The 20,576-nt window shown below is 41.5% G+C and overlaps 1 protein-coding gene across 3 annotated transcripts in view; it reads left to right on the forward strand.

Annotated features, from left to right (window-relative positions):
- The first annotated feature begins 9,852 nt into the window (after window positions 1-9,852).
- fam222aa (family with sequence similarity 222 member Aa) overlaps window positions 9,853-20,576 on the forward strand; it is a 46,751-nt gene continuing 36,027 nt past the window's right edge. For all 3 annotated transcript variants that reach the window (XM_069709457.1, XM_069709456.1, XM_069709458.1), the window contains exon 1: window positions 9,853-10,733. Coding sequence is in view for 1 of the 3 variants with exons in the window: in XM_069709456.1 (XP_069565557.1) it covers window positions 10,685-10,733 (49 nt within the window). In the remaining 2 variants the exon portion in view is untranslated. The remainder of the gene's footprint in view (window positions 10,734-20,576) is intronic.

The raw sequence follows: 20,576 nt of genomic DNA on the forward strand, positions 1-20,576 counted from the left end.
CTGTGAAACAAATGGCATCTAAATTGAATAATTCTGTCTGGGGGAGAAAGATGTCGGATTTGCACACAAAGACTGACTGACAGATAGAGTGAGAGGAGAGGCAGCCAACCTTTAACAGAGCTGGAGAGAAAAGACAGTAAATGGCAAGTTAGATTAATAGATTGGCAAGGTCTCACAGAAGATGGGATAATAATTCACCAAGAAAAAAAAGAAAGGCAGCCTTTCTGAGGTCAGAGTTGAGTGAAGAGGAATGATGAAGATGGAAATATGAATATTGAATAATGCTGTCAAGAGCCTTCCTTGAAACAAAAAAAAGGATTAAGAGTGGTAGGAAGAGTCAAAGGTTAGAAGCAGTTGTAGAGAAAGATAGAAATGAATCAGGTGGGTGTAGAAGAGAAATATGTGAAGGAACTGAAGCATAGTGGAGCTAGAACAGCTGGAGAAAGGAGAGTGGGCAGTGCGAGACAGAGGTCAAGGTGTTATTATAATCCGCATCCAGCTATCATCGTCTAGCTTCAGCGTTCACCTCTGTCAGTGCACCTTTTAACCAGCGGCTGACATGCAGACATGAAGCATCAAACGGATATGTAAATGAACACCTGAATTCCTGAGAGCTTCTAAGGATTCAGCTTCTTACATAGTAATTTCAGCTGAGCAAATACAAATCACTCTGAAAGTCAATTATGTCATGGCGAAATTGGAAATGGACTATTTAATTTTTACAAAGCATCCTCTAGGCCCAGCTAATTGCATGCTGCGTATATCAGCCAGTTTCTCCCATGTGAAGTGCATGTTTCTGTCCTGCTCTGGCTCTCTGCTCTCAGGACCTTAGTTTGAGATTTTTCTCACATCTCATTCATACTTTGTGCTTTGAGTCAAGATGTCCTACCGGGAGTGTTAGCCAGTTTTCAACACAAACTTTTAACCTGCTCACTCATTTGTGACTATGCCCAAATAGTTAGATAATTTTTTTTCAGACAGTGTGACTCTTTGTCTGTGAAGCAGCCACTTAGCGCAATCGCTTCGTTGAAATGCTAAACTTTCTTAACTACAATAGAACACAGAACTACTTGGATGCGAATGGTGTTGCTTGTTATGATGAACCCACAATAAGTTTAGGCTAGAATCTCTCTCCATTAGCTGTTCAGAGCTTTATAAAAAAATTGCATCTTAATTAAGTTTTGGTGTAAAAACACCAAAATATGCTAATGCTAAACACGCATTGTTCACTAAACAAGCAATCACCACACAGCAGACACACACAGTTACCAACAATTTGGTGAACATAGTAGAGCATTTAGCAGATAAAGAACCAGTTATTTTTCTCAAACTGAAGGGAGGCCAACAAAACAAAACCCAGCAGGGCTAAGAGGGCAGATGAACGTTGAGTGTGTATTTGTTTTTGGAAGTTGGCCCAAGTATGTTAGGCTGGTGATGCACGGCAATATTGGACAAACTGTTTTCTGGACAAAAATGATATGTGTTTACAATTGCTGCTAATGCAGTACATGATCAGTACTAGTAAATTTATAATGAATAACTACCTTATTTCCTGTCTTTTGCTCTCATCAGACAATTTTGTCTGGCTGCTTATACATTTTTTTTGAGTGGGTGCTATATGTGGAGAGACTTGTCAATGGGAACCTCTGGATTTGGGGGTTATAGGCGTCCGAAACTCGCATCCAACACTTACACTGTAAAGCCAGTTACACATCAATATCTATCTGAAACCTGCAGTGTGGAACTTTTTTTCTCCCCTTTTGGCAGTGAGAGTAAAGAACAAAATCACAGTTAACACGTGTACGTCAGATGCTCTGCCATCATCAACTCCGTCTCAAAGTTGCCGCTGCAAAACGGTTCGATTGTTTTTAGCTTCACAGCTTCTGCAAAATGACTTTCACTATCACAATTATGGCCATTCATATGATGAAAGTCGAGAAGGCTAGCATACATCTGTGGTGTGCATGGTTTACCCACAGAGCATGCCGAGTATGAATTCATCCACCCATGGTGGGAATGTCTCACCAGACAACAGATGTAAAAAATATACTGTGAATACAGAGAGATTTAGCTTCTGGTGATTGGCTTAATCAGGATTGTGTGAACAAGCGCTTGAACGTAGTGGACGTTCATTTATATGTAAAAATTCCCGCACTTTCGCTTTAAAATTCCTCAAATTTGCTAACGTTAGCCAATACAAGCTGATACATGTTTTTTTTTTATACAATTTCTTCCGCTGAGAAACTCAGAGTATAAACAATTTCAATGTATAGGCTAACATGACATCATCATGGTAATATTTGTCATCATTATGAAGATTTTCATATTCACACTGGAGAACACCTATAATATAAAAGTATTGTAATCATCTGAGCTCACACTGGAGTTGCATCAAGGACGATTTGTATGGAGTTAAGTAATTGGACCAAGTATCCAATGAGACAGTTTCAGCGTAGTGATTGCTTCCAGGAGACAGGAGTGCCCGAGTGTTGTGGAGAGGTTGTCTCTAATGTGATTAGCTGTCTGTTTCAAATTAAACACAAGCCAATAATGAAACTAGGGACAAAGTATCCCATTGTCCTCGGCATCCCTACAGATATCCTCACTTCTCTGTTTCTTTCTTTACTTTGACAGCTTTTGTTCCGCCTTTCATTTCCAGCTCTCGTCCTTTTAAGAGACAGGCAGTAGAGAAAAGGTGTGTGCGGTTGCGTGTGTGTTTTAGGGGTGCAGGGTGGGTGAAAGGAGGGAGCACTCAAATCCCAGTGGCTCTGGGGAGCTGTCAGAACTGATAGTGCTCTATCACTTGCGAACGGAGGTGCAAAATTGAGCAGAGCTGAGTACTGCGCAAAGCAGAGGATGATGGTCCCTCTGTCCACTGGAGCCTGACTGACTGAGATGGAGAGACATGGAAAGTGTTCAACCAGCTACCTCACAACTTGAAATGAACAAGACTAAGTAATAGAAAATGCAAAACAAGAATACAGTTCTGGCAACTGGGACGACAAAATCCTGTGAATTTTTGGACGTTAATGCAAGAGGCGGACTGCAGACAAGGTAGATGTTTTTTAACCGACAGGCAGGTGACCTCTGCCACTTTACAGTAAAGCTGTACTTCAGTACTTTGAGCAATTCGATTAATATAATGATGAAGTTTGATGGAAAAGATCTGCACCACTCTCATGTCTGTACGCTAACTGTTTAGCTAGCTAGGGCTGCTTTTGGTCAAGAAAATGGTGACATAATCCCAGCCATAAAAGCACACCCTGTAATCATACACTTTTATACTTTTTGTATAAAAATAAATTTGACACATTAATTGGTAAAGGTTTTGCTGCCATCAGAGCGAGGCTAGCCTTTCCTGCTCCCACTGTTGGTGGTAAACTATAAGCTTACTGACTCTTCTCTCATATTGAACTGAGGCATATTGAGCTCAAAGTGAAACTCAAATGAGTATGTTTCCTGAGGTGTTCAAGTATTCCTTTAAAATCTTTTGTTAATAGGAATTTAGCAATCAAAAGCTACTATCAAAACTTTCTAAATCCAAACAAGACAGTAATACTCCACAGCTGATTACAATAATCTTTATAGTGTACTGTTTGTACAGTTTGTATCTGCAAATTATGAATAGGTCATCAAAATTATATCTGTGGAAAGCAACTGTCATTTTCAAAGAGAAAGCCACATTTTTCCCAAATGATGATGAGAACTATATCGTATGATTTAGAGCTCCATGAAACTTATAGCTGGATCCTGTGGTGGGATTGATTTAGTCTATGATTTAGTCCAAACGTCCATGCTTAACCTAGGAGCCACCGAAGACCTATGTTATGGATGAAATTACGTAAGCCCACATGTGCATAGATCCATCTTCAGTTCTTACCGACACGCTCTAAACACTGTCAAAGACTGTTTTATATGGTTGAAAATTCTCAAAAAAACAGTGAAGTGGAATTGGAGTTGTGAAGATTTTCTCAAGCTATTCTTTTGTCTTATTGTATTTTGTTTTGTTTTTTATGCATTTGCAGCTCTCTCACTGCTTTCCTCACATTTTTTGACAGCTGTGAGCAGCCAGTTTATTTTGTATTACAGTACATTGTGTCAGTATAGTACATTGGACAATAGTGTCCTTCAGCACCACACTCAAAAATAAAGTAATTCAGGCCATGTGCTCATACTGACCAAGGAATCGTATTTTCATATTTATTATGATATGAACATATGCGATAAACACATCACAGAAGAAGAATGAAACATGGCAAGTAAGGAAAGTCATTTTATTCACACTCAGCATGTGAACATCACTGGCCATACCATTAATCTTCTGTTTAATTGGTTGTGTATTCATGTGCAGTTTATTCAGTAAAAGCATGATTGAAATGTTTGCGCTCTGCCTAATAAAACAGAAAAACACAGGAACCAAATGGCCAATCCAAAGCCTTTATTTATCCCCTCATAGAAAAAAACATGAGTTTCCCATGTATTCCACAGAGGACACGTGATGATATGTATGACACATGTTTACCACATAACATGGCAATAATATGTGGAAAGGTGTTCACATGGGAATCTACATGGGCATCACACATTACATCATGAAACTGTTCCAAAAACACGTTTCCAATGGGCAAAATACATGTTTCACATGCGCACAATCACATGCGTATGTAGTCACATGTGATCACATTAGTTTTTGCACGTGAAATTCATGTGTTTTTTCTGTAAGGGTCATAAATCATGATGTCATTGTAATATTGAATGATGTTTTTGCACACAGATTTTGTTCATATTGTGCAGGCCCAGTATGTGCTAATATTTTTGAGTGTGCCTAATATGGTCAGTTTTCAAGAATGACCATACTATATACTTTAAACCTTGTTAGAATTGGTCTGCAGTACTGGGACACAGTCCATCAAATTAATTACTTTTTTTTTTTTAAATGAAGAATTAACTAATTATTAGAGAGAAAATCACAGACCTTTTGTGCTACACTAAACGCTAATAGTCCTATAGTATGGAATGATGTCTGTGATTTAAAATTGAATTTCTTTAATTTCCTAGTTATGCTTTACAGACATATTGTTTATGCTCGTGCTCCTTTAGCTATTCTCTTGTAGGCATTTCTATGAAGTAGGTCTTCTTAACTAAAAGTGTATTCAGTGGGCCCTTATAGCTGTCATGGACACCAGTGCTGGCGTGATGTTGCATTGTATGGAGAGAGGAGATACAACATGTGAAGCTCTCAAACATACAATAAACTATGTTTATAGCTGTGTTCTTGGCAGGCCTGTCTGAACCAGCTGCTTTTATGAGGAAAACAGTTTAAATACACAGAGTGTGTGCGTTTTGGTTGATATGTGTGATCTCACTTAGACTTCTTGATAGACAGCAGTATCAGTGAAGTTGTTTATATTCGTACTTCAGGCTTTGTAGGATGCTAACATTTTGTACTTTGTTATTACTATGGAAAAGTTCGATATTGATGTAAAATATTTATATTTAGCGCATTTATATTACTTTATAAATAAAAGAAATGGTAAATGTAACCAGCTACAACTAGCACAAAGGTGCTGACAAACACTATAAAATGCGTTAAAAACTTTTTTATTTTCTTACAGAGTTGTGACAGCTAGATGCAAGAACTACTGTTTCAAAGCTTTCCAATTACTGGAACATAGTTTCCTACATTAGGTGCTATGAATTCAAAGAGTTTGAGCGTTTGCTTCTTTGTGTCTTTTTCAGTTTTTATGAGGAGGAAAAGCTGCCATGGGATTTAATAAGCCCAGGTGTGACATGGGTCGCACTGTGCATGATCGCCCCACGCTCAGGCCCTTTTATGCTTCTGTTGAATGGAGACATATAAGGGCCTGGCAATGTGAAATAAACACCATTTCATCTCTCATCATTTGTTTTATATCAAATATGTGGAAGTGAAGTGAGCATTTTTATTTCTCATTTCCAGTTCAGTCTCTGCTTTTCACACCTTTATACCATTGCAGTAATTCAATTTTGTTGTTTTTATTAGATGAAATTTTGGTCCAATGAGAGGCAGCAACAGTTGCCACCGAAAAGCACACTCCCCCCCCCCAACACAAAGGGCACGACAAAACCTTAACTCAGCCTGTCTGCAAACAACTTCCTGTGTGTGTGCTGTGGCTGCAGGTGGTGTCTCATGAAGATCTCACTTACTGGCCACACAGGAAACCAAGATACTTTCCAGGGTTGAACCAAAACACCTCTCAAGAAAACAGCCTTCTCCAATGTAAACAAGTGACAATCCGCGTGTCAGCTTCATTTAAACTGCACCTTGCATGAAAAACAAGGTTACAAAGCACTTCACAGAGTCACCCTCAACCAGACCTGTTCAGGAACACCTTGTCCTTTGTAGGCATAAACAAGTGGCAGACTTCCTGTCAAGTCAGCTACATTTATACTACACCTTGAACACAAAACACTGAGACAGAGCTCTAGACAAAGATAAATGAAAAAAATATGAAATTTCGCAAGGAAGAAAAAAATGTGTCTATTTTTTTTCAAAATACCAAACAATTTTTGAAGGTTGCTACACAAGCAATAGCAAAAACACAGTTCTCCTTTAGTTCCATTGTAGTCATGAGATTGCCAACAGCCACAGTGGAGGCAAAGGGATGTTGTAAAGATACCAAAGTTCAGGACTAACACTTCTCCGTCTGGGTCTGCATGGCTGCTCTGGCCTCTGATCTCTGTCCTGGCTTCCCCTCTTCTCAGCAGCATATGGCTGTCAGTGTAAAGTCTCTCAGGAGGAATCTATTTGCCAATTGCTGAGACTTAAGATATTGCAAAAGATGCTTGTCTTGTCAAGCACTTGCAACAGCGGGATTTGATAAACGCTTACGCATACAGTATTATTGTAACAACCTTTAGCTTCAGACTGAATACAGGACAGCCTTCTATTGTTACCTCTACAGCTCATAACAGTTCAAACAGGAGTCCGTTTACCTTAATATAAGATGTTAATAATTTCAAGGGATCAAGTCTTGGATTTTCTAGGTGTCTTTGTTTATAGGGTGGCTTTAACTTCAGGCTTTTTGGTCATTCACTTAGTTCTCTGCTTTCATGTTGATCTCTTCTCTCTCTGTCAGCCAGTTAAAACAACACTATGGAGACTCAACCCCTGCATTGTGGTGGTGTCATTATCAACATTATTAACATTATCCCCTCTTATCAAGCCGTTCTTCCCCTGCTTTCCTCTGTTTGATGTTTCCTGCCCTTGCTCCCACTGCAGTCTACTCCTCCACCCCTGCCACCTCTGGCTGCCCCGATCTCATCCTCCACCTCTGTGTCCTCTAACCACTTGACACCTTTTCAGATTCATCCCCATCAGTTGGCAGACAGCGTGCATTTCACCCGCAGGGCACAATGCAGCGATCCTCGTGAATCAATGGCAGATAAATCAATGCTATCTCTTTTTTCCATGCCTCTGCTGCCATCGATTTTTTTTTTTCTGTTACTTTGCCGTTTGCGGAGTCTTGAACTTTGCTCAATTAAACTGAGTTCACTTTCAACAACAAATTGCAACTGCGTAAGGCTTTCAGCTCCGAGACAGACACTAATGTTCGCTCTGGATGGGGCGTACAAGAGCTTTATTTATGAGATGCCCCATTCAAAGAGATTCTGCAGCGATTTTTACTGAACCTGGATTTACTGGTATTGTGAACCCTCTTTCAGATGAGGCATGCAAAAGGCTTGCCTTGATTTTGAGGTCTTTCATTTTGAACTAGAGCTAATACCTAAAAACAGAGACGAAGCAAATATCCTTTGATCATATAAGAAAGAAGGAGGCCCAATTAGCATGTGAATAACCCTCGCTTTGGTGTTTTAGTAAAATGTTCATAGGTTCCTTGGCACAGAAATATCTAATATAATTTCATATCAAATCCTCAGGCTATAGATCCTGTCACTGGGAATGATTTCTGGGAAATGCACAGACTCAGACATATTATTTTGAAAACTACATTTAATATAGCCCACAGAAAATTATCCACTGTGATATTTCGCTAGTCTCCCCCATAAATAATTCATTGTTTTTATGTGCCCTCATGCTGCCTTGGGGATTGGAACAGCTGAGTGTTTTCACAACGTGTTTGTGTCCAATCTTCTGCGTATTGGGCGTACTCTAATCAAACCACAGTAAACATGCCTTGAATGTTTGTTGAGTCATCTGCTTATCAGTTAATCAAATGGCTTATTTTGCAGCTTGCTGGCCTCACTGGAGCACAACGCAGCTCTGTTTGAGAATTTTTCAATTAATTGTTCATCTGTTTGATTGAATATGCAGCCGAACAGTGTAGGTGATATGATTGAACTCCACAGGCTTTAATGTATGCTCCATCACCCGCTCTATAGGTCCACTGCAGCAATAAAGGAGAGGAGTGATTGAAGCTAATACATTTAAGGGGTTGACGAAGTCAGGCGCTCCATTGTTCTGGAAATTTTTCCTCTGTGGGAGCATTTGTTCACTCTTTTATTATTTGTCATGTAGGTGTGAGACCACATAAAAGGCCCTGTGTGTACATACAGCATGTACCTGTTTTTCTGTGAAAGAATGGGCATGAAAGTGCAAGTCATAGAGAAAATTTCAAAGGCAGAAGCCAGGACAGCGACATGGAGCTGCCAGGGATTGGTGAGCAATCAGATAGGGCAGAATTGATGACCTGGCTCAGGATGGATTTCTTGGAGCGGGCTGCCAGACCGAGGTAATACTTTCAGGCTCTTATCAGCACTGGCATAAGCTGAGTGCTGCATCACCCACTTCCCAGCGTCAGCTTATTATGAGAGTCCATGATGTGTGATTGCTTGTACTGCCTTTGTGTGTCCCAGGGTTTGTGTGCACCGGACACAGTTGGCAAGAAGAAGAGGAAGAATACTAAAGTCCCCTGTCGTAGTAAACTGTCCTCGTCCCCTTTGTTCTAATGACCCTTTGCAAAATAAGTGTTTTGCAAGGTTTCCTGTGACTCATATAAGCTGAAGGTGTCAGTGATGGAATTCCACAAAGTTAAGTAGACAGCCACCGGTGTGTCATACATTTTAAGAGATTGACTTGCCGAAATATATTTAGGTATGAAAATTACAGCCAGTATCATTTTAGACAAAAATGTCTGATGCATCTTAATAGATCACTTGATAAATCAGAGCTTGTAAAGTACAATAAGCTGAGTGTCTCGGAGGCTGCCCTTGATGATCACACAGCCGATAAACCTTTAATATTATAAAATGACTATTGGTTTATTATCTGTATGAAAAAAAAATGGTCCTATAGTTTCAAACCAATTAAGTTGAATTTTTTTTTTAAAGTCATCAACAGTAGATTAATTTAGTACATTAATCACTCTTAATTTATTCAGGTTGCACAACAATACTTTATTTCTCCCTGCAGACCTGCTTGTAGTATTGCAGTGTGGTGCTCAAAGGCACTCGAGAGATGCCTGCAGCTTTGTGCTCTGGTCATCCAGTGAAAGGATGGCGCCTTTAACCTTTGGCTGGTCTGCTGAAGAAAAAAACAACAACAACAACAAAAACCCGCTGTAATGGATAAAAGAGTGATTAAAGATATCAATCTGCATTCTGCCCTGGCAATTTATATCAAACGTTTTTTCTTTTTCTGCGAATAAACAACGTGGTTTCAGACGCTGAGACGCCGAGCATCTCTATGGTAACAGTCCTCAATTACCGATGATTGGCTAACCCGTGGGAATGTTTCTATTCCCTCAGTACAGTGATTGGTCGGTGGGCGGTCTGTGCAGCCTGACAGTCTGCAGCGTTCCGGGTTATTGTCAGTCTCCGCAGCTCGGCTGAAGGGCAGGACCGCATCCCGGAGCTGCCTGAAGTAGCTAGCTCTTTATTCAGACGTAACCATTTCTTATTTGGTGAATATACCAAAGAGAGCTTCTCGGAGCTTTGCTATCGAGGTTACTCCACAACCTCAGCTGGAAATCTGAGTCTGAATCGGGAGACAAGACATCTCGGAGAGGCTTGCCGACAGCACGGAGAAAGTGACGGACGGAGCAGAGCCTGATCACCGGGATTTTACATCGCATCAGTTTAGGATATTTCCGGCAGCTACTTTGGCCCAGCCTTGATTTTTTTTTTCAGGGTACCTTCACACAATATTGCCTACTAGATAGTATTACTAACATTTGAATGATACATTTCACATAAGGTCGTCTATAGTGAGCAGGCGGACCACTTTAAACCCATGCGTAACAGCGGGGGATTTTGGAATGCTGCGTAGCCGTTCAACCAGCCAGTCTTTCGATTAAGAGTTCTGTTATTTGGAGATATCTTGAAGCCAGAAGAAGAGCAACCAGGACCCTTAACTTTGTTTCGGAGGCTAAAAGCTGAAAAGCTGTAGCGCACTTGGTGCGCAATCCTTCTGAGGACGCTTCTGAAATTGCCGACCTGCGCTTTTGCCCTCGACAAAAATTGGCAGCCGAGTCGAGAAAAAAGGCAAAGCTTATTAACTTTACATGCTAGAGGCTAGAGCGTGGAATCTAATTTGCAGGGTTACCGGTATATTTGCATACCATCGGAAGACGAGGATAAACTTCAACATTTGACATCGACAAAGCAGCAGCTGGATTTTGGGGAGCAGAATGAATCCTTTTTAAATTGGACCTCAGAAGTAGCTATGAGGCAGATTGCTCAGTGAATGCTACAATCTGCATGGAGTTGTAGTCTGCACCACGGAGCAATTTATGGTAAATATATTATACATTTCTGTTTCTTCAAGTCTTGCAGATTCTGAATGTTTCCATTCTTTGTAATCATTACTGTAGTTTCTGTCAGAGCCTCGCTGGTTTCCTTTGGGATGATAAATAGAGGAGCGCTAGAAAATAACGAATGTTTGTAAATGCTGTTTTTTCTGAGGATGCTCACCACATAACGGTGTCTTATATTTAAACCCTTTGTTTCCATGCGTGACCCTCAATAAAGCAAGTGTTGTAAAAATTGACTTGTTAGAGAGCCGCTGCCAAATGTCTTTAGGAACTGCTTTGATGTGTAATATTGGTCTTTTCAAATATGGGTAGCAATTAAGCGTATTGTCGAGGGCAAAGTACCGCAGGCACCACAGACAGGGATATGTGGCACTAGAGGAGTTGCGGCTCAGAGCAAAAGGTGCGAATTTCTCATCTGTACGCCCCCGTGCGTCTCTGCGTGTGGGGAGGGTGACTATAGTGTCTGCTGCAATTAGTGATTTTTCACCCTGGAGTGTTAATGATATACAATCTTTTTTTTTATAGTGTGCCTGTATAGTGTGACGGGCTTTTATCGAGGAACTCATAAAATTCATGGAGATGTGTGCGTAACACTGTCAAACTTTTCACTTTATGCTCGGCGACATTCTCTGTGCTGCATTGGGGTCTGGAGACAATTTGTCACTGTCCTCTGAATTGTTCTGCAAATTTGTCCTATGCAGCCTAAGCCTCTAATGCAGCCATAGAGGTCTGATAGTCTTAAATATAACTGAAATCCATGCTTTATCTGAGTATGAATGTGGGCTGATAAAGTTTAGGCTTTTTCGACTCCTGTGAACTTTGAGCCTCGTGGGTAGCTGAGGTTGCTTTGCAATATTTAGCTTCATTGCTCACACTGCACATAAATTAACCTCTGCATTATGCTGACTGTGCAGAGAAAAAGCTGCACACTGTATGTTTTATCATTAGACTACAAGCATCCTCAAAATTTATCTTCCTCACTGGCTCCAGTCATTCTCTCTCCAGCAGCACCGCAGATAGGCAGCTCCACGAATGTAATATGGGCCCCTAAAGCAGGGCAGGCGCCCCCACAGTCAGGGCACCTGCCATAGAGCCTTCCTGGCTGTATTGAATAAAACATCCAGTGATGTATGAGGCAGGAGCTGCACCCGAGGGGGCAGAACTGCCTCATTTACTTCCTCCACTCTGTGCCTATGACCTGCTGAGCAAATTGTGCTCATATTAGCTCTGCGGCTGCTCCTCACCTAAACAAATAGTCTTCCTAGCATAATTTGCCTTAACTCAACATGATTGTTGGACAAGGCAGGGGAGAATGTAATGGCAGAAAAGCTTTAATATCTAGGTCACTGAATTACCTTTTGGAGTTTGTAGTTCTTGTTTTGCCTCTTTATGGCTTTTTTTTTTTTTTTTTTGCTTGCTGTTAGATCTTTCTTCTTTTGTAATAGTGGATTTTCAAGTGTCCTGCTGCAGGCTCGAGACTTTACTCACATTTCCTCCCTCTTGCTTTCAGCATGTTTGCTGTTGCTCTCTGCTGCTATGCCACAAAAAGATGTTGGTGTTTTGTAGGTGGAAAACTTGTTTTACAGAGTTATCCAAATGCTGATCACACCATTAATAATCTGCTGTACTTATTTAAGCTGCCAAACATTTGGAAGCTGGAGAACATATTTTAGCAACGCATTAAAAAAAGTAATATGCCAAGAGAAGCCTGGCATTTTATCAATTTGCAACTCAAATTGCATATCACTTTGATTGATTGATTGCATTTGGGTTTCTATACTGTATTCTTTGCTTATTAAAGTGCCTGCCTGAAGTGAATAAGTGAGCTCCACTCATGAATATCTTTAAAGTCACTGAAGTTTAATTTCCTGTGCTGTGTATTAATCTTTTTTAATCCCTGCATGGTTTGATTGTCTCAACACCTACCCAGAGGCAGCAAAACTCATTTTGGCACTTAAGATGACTAAAGTAGTAGATACAGATGTGTGTGTGTGTGTGTGTGTGTGTGTGTGTGTGTGTGTGTGTGTGTGTGTGTGTGTGTGTGTGTGTGTGTGTGTGTGTGTGTTACTTGAAATCTACCAACCCCTCAAGTGTCTAAGTTGGCATTTCCATTCTTGTGTGGACTATATTACTGAGAATGCAGCTTTTTTTATTTAGGCAAAATTAAATGATATTTTTTAAAACTGATTTAATGCCCACCGCTCAATTTATAGAATAACATACTGGAGATGAAAATAATTCTGAAAAAATGTTCTCTTCCCGTCAGAGAAAAGACAAGAAAAGAGTTCCTACATTAGCTGATATCCCTGAAAAGCACAAAGCTTCTTACCTGGAAATATCATCGGACACTTAAAGGAACGTGAACGTTTTCTCTCAAAGCAGTGTCAACAGCAGCTCATTAGGTACCTGATCAAAGTGTTTCGTATCAGGATAAGTCTAAAACAGTCCTTGTTTTAACACTTTTCATGTGCAGCCAAACAAAAGAGACGTGCCCTTTCTTGTAATTTGCAATTTTACATGATTTGATATAAACTCTGTTGTCCCCCGTACTGAGGGTTGTCTCGCACATCAGTGCCTTGGATGTGGCAACAGAGCATGAAAAGAGGAACATAAAACAAAAGCATTACATGCAAATGATCGGAGAGAAACAAACACAAGCCCTCAGCCAGTCATTGTGAATGAACACAGGTGAAAGCGATGTTCAGTTTCCAGCTGAGATGCTGCTGCTGATGGGATTTGACAGGCAGGATTAGCAAGAACCGTTCTGTTTGTGTGTTTTACGTTAGTGTTTGCAGGTAGCACTGCCTCACACCAGCACTTTATGCTTGACATTGTTGCCGTGCTGTGTAGCTACTGATATACATCAAACTACACACTATCACTGTTTCTATATTAGCACTGAATGGTTGACCCTGAGTCTTATTAGCTGCACAGACAAAGTCAGGCGAGCAGCTCTCATTTTCTCTAAGGCCTGTTGATGTTTCCACAATGTCACAGTCAAATATTCAAACAGACTTCTAAATAATTCAGGCTCACTTCTGGCCAATGATCCTAGGCTTCACCAAATGTATCAATTATATGTGAGGAAAAACCTGATTATGATACTGACTTTGTGAAAATTTAATAAATCACAGCATTTTATATCTAATTTCATGAATACTTGAGACACATGATGCCAGGAGAGTCTTATACAGTGCAACGCTTTAAGTTTGTATCTCACAAATGAATATAAAAATCTGCTGTAAATGGACACTGATGTCACAGGAAATTGTAAGCAAGTTTAAACACAGCGCAGGCTTATGTTTTAATAAAGAGGAGCTTTACCATTTAAATCCAATGCGGAATAACTGCGTTTAAATAGATCAGCAGCATGTGATTGAATACATGCGCTCCTGCAGTGTTTCTAATGAGTGGCATGTGTTAGCGAGTTCTCTGGCCATTACTCCACTGATGAGTTCCTGTTATTTTTTTACTATAGTCAAAGGTTTACCTGACCACTGCTCTACTCATGAGACCTCGGCAGCTCCTCATCAGAGTTATCTACAGCCACTTAGTTCATGAATGATAGCAATGGTCCTCAGACCTCCTCCCTCTCTTCCCCTCTCACCCCGTCAGGCCGAATGGAAGTCACGTCTCACCAAGCCTCGAGGTTAATGTATAGTCTTTCATTTGGAAAGGTTAGGGGCGGCTAGTCCATTTTTGTTCTTGTTTTAAAATGCTCTTGTGCGTGTGAAATATAGTCAGCAGGAACTGTGCCGTTTATATGTGGTTAATGAGTACACTAGAATGGAGAGCCTGAGTGCTGTGCAGTTTATAGTTTGTTCCATAACCCAACCAGAAAAGTGAGGGGAGGCATGCTCCTTCCAAATAGTTCTTGGGGGAAGAAAGAGAATAAAGCAAATCTGACAAGCTCTCCAACAGCGAATTTGCTCTCCTTAAAAACAATGCCGCTCTTGCCTTCCTCATGGTCACATTGATTTGTTCTGGGTGACAGTGCAGGCTGCTGTGAAATCACCCCAGCGCCATTGATCTCAAGTAGAAGAGGAGGAGAGGGAATGAGAGCCTGGCGACAGAGAGCAACATGGGAAAATCCTCAGCGTGCCCTCTTCAACCTTAACCAGTAATAAAATGAAGGCCTTGGTTACTATCAGATCAGTCCCTGCTATACTTCTTCAGCCACTGTATCGCAGTCTCGTCGGCACTTTGATTTGTTTTGGAGGCCCGTACATGCTGTTTGATTTGCCATTGTGCCTCAGCATGTTTCACATTATCAGCTGAACTCTTTATTGCCACTGTTTTCCATGCCAGAAGCAAGGCTGGTTTTATCTCATGCGGGCCTCTGATTAATCTCTCCCTCTATGCTGGTGTACTTTAATCTTGAATGGGAGATATCTGATTCTCCTCGGCTATTGAGGAAGATCAAACTTTAATGGAACAAGGAACTGCACATCATCCTAATCTCCATCTCCCTGCATTTTGGTTGACTGCTCTCCCTTGGGCTTTGTAGCTTTCTGCAGAAGCAGGAAATACATCAGACAGATAAGATGTTTTCTGTTCATGCTTTGGTAATTTATTCCCTGTTGACAATGGCCAACACTCTACATCTCTGCTGTTTGATTACCTGGTTGAAGGAACAGCAGGTAGAGGCAGGGGAATTGATTGACATGTACAAATGCCTTGTCTTAAATGCATGAAACTTTTCCAGAAGCTTTAATTGGGGTTTCTTCACATTTCAGTCCTTCCACAGGCAAATGTGCTAGTCCTCTCTCTGTTTATTGACATGCGAGGGAAGGGGGCAAGCGTAGCCCAAGGAGAGATACGTCAGCTGCATGGATGTATCAAGGTTCAATGCTTTTGATTACACTACAGTCATTTCACGAATTAGTTATTGACCACGATTTTGTCCATTCACGTCCTCCATATCACTGCATAGCGGTGGGCATTATGCTGACCAGCATCCGGACTGTGACTGGCTCGATGCATATTGTTGCAAATGGATAATGCTTATGGGGTGTCACACCTCCCACAGACGGTTTGTGTCTGTGACAAAAAGAGGCTATTACCCAATTCTAAGGCGGTAGCTATAAGGTAATGAAATTTCCACTGACTGGAGAAAACAATGTTGTCTGGTCTGGGCTGTAATTGCAGAAGCCACCTCACCATTTTCCTGAGTTCAGCGTGAATGCAACACGATTTAATAAAACTCTGGAGATTTTTATCATTTATTGCCAGGCCTGGCAGCCGCGTCAGGGAGAGTAAGCTGAAGCTTGCACAGATAAAACTCATTCAATTTACTTGTTGAATTTTAACCAAGCCGGAGACCATTTACTAGAGAGCCTGGATACGACCCGTAGTGAAATGTTTATGTGTTTGTATAGGGCTACTACAGGTCAGCTATATTGTTCATATAAAGCCACCATTTCCTTAATCTAAATGGAGGAGTGTCCCGGAATTTCTGTCGTTTTCTCCTGTGTTATTATTTGCGTCAAGAAAGGGTTGAAAATCCTTGGGATATTAGGCCCCGAGGCCAAAGAGCTTCTGTGTGCCTCTTCCACTCACATACAAAAACATAGGAACATTGACATGAGGACATGTATGGACACACACACTCACAGACACTCTAACACACACACACACACACACACACACACACACACACACACACACACACACACACACACACACACACACACACACACACACACACACACACACACACACACACACACACACACACACACACTCCTAGCCCTGTTTTATTACCTCCTGGCTGCTGCTGGAATTGCTTTCCTCCCTCGAGTGAGCCAGGCAAAGCCGGCTTTATTGTGTTAACCTATTTGTGTGTCAAGAGCGATTGCAGCGTTCTTTATCTCTGTTTGTATTCGGATGGGGAGACGGCAGAGCGAGCGAGGGAGCGAGGAAGAGGGAGAGAGAGAATGGTGGAGGAAAGAAAGGAGGAGGAGGAGGAGGAGGGGGGTTTGCACAGGAGCCAGGCGAGCCACCGGAGTTAGACGGATGGCCGGTCACCTCGCTCTACTCTGGAGGATAATGACTGGTTGCTTAGCAATGACCCACCCCCACCCACTTCCAGACTTGCATCCACAGTAATCACTTTTTTCCTCTAAAAGAATTCATGTATAATTATAATAGGTCTTTTCATTTATTTAGCAGAGTGGGATGAGGATGCGAGCAGAGATTAGAGATTTTTGTGTGTCGGTGCTTATCAACTCGGTGCTTATGTAGAATGCAGAATTATGCTTGTGTGTTTGAGTGGGTGTTTGTCAGCAAGTGTTTATATCTGCCTTGTTGGTGGAGTTTGACCGGGATTACGACTAGGCCAAAGATATATTTCTTGCTAGATAGCTGCTGCTGTGTAACCTTTGACCTGCGTAATGCTGCAGTGGCAACACTGTACTCAGAGATGCACAAGCACAAATGCACACATTTTCCTGTTTTTTGATGGGCGACCAGAGGCTATGAGTGCTGCTTCTTGTGAGCTCTTAGTTTTATTAACATTTTTATTGAGTTGAACAAATTGCTGACCTTTTGTGGCATAATGAATAGCCTGCCCGGCCTGCTTAGGACAAATTTGAGTTTTGGCAGAAGTGACTGGCATCAATTCAAGCTGTTTAATTCATGATTTGCAGTGTGTTTATTCAGCAGGCGACAACATTTAATACTGCTGAGTGTTTTCCAACATTTCAGCTCTTTTTAAACAGTTTATTTTTCTCAGTTCTCAGTCAGGACGCTGCTCCACAGGCTGTAGAGTCCTGTTGTTGTCTGTACATTTCTCTTGCAGGTCCATATGATTTAAGCTAACTGTGTTTTTAAGTGGCACAATAAAGGTATATTGTGTGAACATGACCCCAATTTAAATTGCCTTTCATCACCAGCAGCCACTGATGCTGGCACAAACTCCAGAGTCGTTTTAATGCTCAGCCAATTATCCTCTCTGCTTTTGAAAATATATTTTTTTTCAATCCCTGTTTTTATGAAGAAGTAAAAAATGTATTTGAAATTCCATGTGAAGTTCATATTAAACTTTTATTTGTTTATGATGATAAAAAGTCATGGCTGCTCAAACAGACCTCATGGATCAAATTGAGTATTAGAACTACTGCCCGCGCACCCAGTTGGTGGTGCATTTGTTCATTTTTGGATAGACAAATTACGATTACAATTTACAAAATAATCTGTTTTGTTATTGGAGCTTCTTTAAAGAACGTCAGCCGTGTCTGATATTTGCCCATCTGTGCTCTCTCAGTGCCATCTTTCCTTATCCAGGCTCATGCACCATTGCTAAAATTGACAGCTTTGCACGTCCTGGGAACTTCATACAGATAAACTAAACATACAGCACTATCCCCCTCCCCCATCTCCGTGGCATGCTTCTGTGGCTGCGTCTATAGGAACAGCTGTCCAGCTGTCACCGCAGCCAGCCAGTCAGCCGTTCTCCAAGGCAACATCTGTAGAGACTGAACGCACAAGGGCAGCCTGCCGTTCTCTGCTTGTCCCCAAAGACCGTGGAAGTGTGTCAGGCCTTTTGGCTACATTACCACTGACCACATCAACCGTATCACTGGGTTTTGATTGAACGTTATCTGCTCCTGTGCCACTTAAAAAAAGCTCTGCGAGGCATCAAGCTGTTATTTTTTTGTCACTAACTTAGTGATCTGTTACTGAAGTACAGTTATAGTGTCACAACAGTTCTTAAAAACAAAACATGTGACTGTGCAGCCACAATTATTATTATGTGCACACCACATTATCGTATCCAATAATAGTCATGTCTGTCTGTGTGTGTCTATCTGTCTGTGTGTGTCTGTCTGTGTGTGTCTGTCTGTCTGTCTGTCTGTCTGTGTGTGTGTGTGTGTGTGTGTGTGTGTGTGTGTGTGTGTGTGTGTGTGTGTGTGTGTGTGTGTGTGTGTGTGTGTGTGTGTGTGTGTGTAAACAAAAATCCCAGCAAGCAAGGTGCAATGGCCTGGAACTGACGAGAACCCACTGGGAGAGTCTTTCCTTGATGTAGCCCCACACTACTGCTCCCCCTCACCCCCATCTTTCCCTCCTAGCAGCAGAGCGATGGCGAGGCGGGCGGCGGGGGGAAACAGAGCCATGTGAGTGGGGAGATGAACAGAGCTGTGGTCCCTTCTGTCAGCCACAAACTAGGATCAGGGAGATCGCATGGGACTCTCTCCTGGGATGAGCAAAGGGAAGAAGGGAGAAAGCAGCTGTTTTGTGTTTTTCTCTCACTTCTTCACCAGCTCACTTGTGGTTTTCCCCGCTCTGTCATCTTCTCTGAGGCTGTCATTAGCTTCTGTTATGTTTTGTTTTTGTTTTTGTTTTTTTATTTTAAAAAAAAAATTGGGCAATTTTTTTTACCTTCATTTAAAACCAGGAGAAACAGAAAGGAAATTTGGGTAGGGGTATAAGCCTGAATGATTCAGGCTACTGAGCACTCCACTTTCATGCTTTTTGATGGCTTTGTCTTTATTGAGCTTTCAGTGCTGTTGTAGACATAGATGAGATGAAAACTTGCTCTCTGAATGCATTATAATGATTCTTGTGCCTCTTCTTGGATGGTTCTAGGAACTATTAAAGGACTTGATTTCTTCATCAGTCCTCTTGATAACTAAGGGCCTCTCAGGCATACTGTGCCTCTCCCCACAGACAGCTGCAGAGTCATACAGTCTGTGGGCGAAGTTTGATGGATCCTGTTTACTGGAGCTGAGAGAATGGCTGGGTATCTCAAATTAAGTGTCACTTAAAGCTTGTCTTTTAGTCAGCTTTCCATTTTGTTCCCCCATCTCTAGTGGCAGCACTGTGCTGCCAATTGTAACAGCAATTGAGAGGAAGACATTTGGTGATTACACATTCTGTCATGATTGAGGGGTGAAGCCAGCAACTCGAGGCAAAACCAAATTCCATATGGATGCAGTAAAATCTCTGCACCCATAGTGAGTTACTCTCAAACAGCCCCCATCCTGATGACAGCGAAATCGCCTGCTCATGACTTATCGTTTTATCATTCAAATTTGCCCCATTGATGCTTGCTGCTGTGATTGACAGCTGGGCTTGAAAGCCACAGCTATCTCAATTGAGCTGCGGCAGGCAGTTGGTAACCGTGACAATGGTCTCTCCTCTTTGCCTTGTTTTCACACATTTTCTGCTGTCACAGAAACCTCACTGATTGCTTCTTTGCCAAGACGGCATCCTATTAATCTTTTAAATAAGGGCCGCAGCCCAGCAGTATTGTTTGCTGAAAACCAAGAGGACCTTGTGAGACCACACTGAAAAGGAAAAGGGGGTAAATAGGGCTGAATCTGTCCCATTGTGGCAGGAAAGCCGAGCCTCCTTAAAACCAACAATATTAGAAATCTAATAGCTGCTGTGGAGATAGATGGTGCTGATGTCTGAATATAGCCAGCACTCCCTGGACCCACCTGATAACTCTGTGGGCTCTCTTCTGCCACTCTCAGCTTTGCTCTCCAGGTGCATTCAGTGCTTTCATCTGCATTGTGGCACTGAATAAAAGCCTCTGTGTTTATGGCCATTTTCTTTTTCTATGCACTTATTGATCCCTTTCAGCGTTGTTGGAATAGGCTTTATTTTTTCAGTTCTGGGCTCAAATAGCATATGAGGAGCGTATTCTGAAATGGCAAACCATTGATGTATTGTGATGTGACTTAGGGAAGGTAGAATAACAGTGCAACCCTTTGTCCCAATGTGCTTAGCTGACGATTTGTTTGAAGGAGACAAATACGAAATGAAATAATGGTATCCTTGTAATGTGTATTTCTTACAATCTCACCTCTATCTTGAAAAGGT

The sequence above is a fragment of the Brachyistius frenatus genome, unplaced genomic scaffold (genome assembly GCF_029030835.1).
Source record: "Brachyistius frenatus isolate BFR_SWC_R1_liver_20210118 unplaced genomic scaffold, ASM2903083v1 Contig_83, whole genome shotgun sequence".
NCBI classification, from domain to species: Eukaryota; Metazoa; Chordata; class Actinopteri; family Embiotocidae; genus Brachyistius; species Brachyistius frenatus.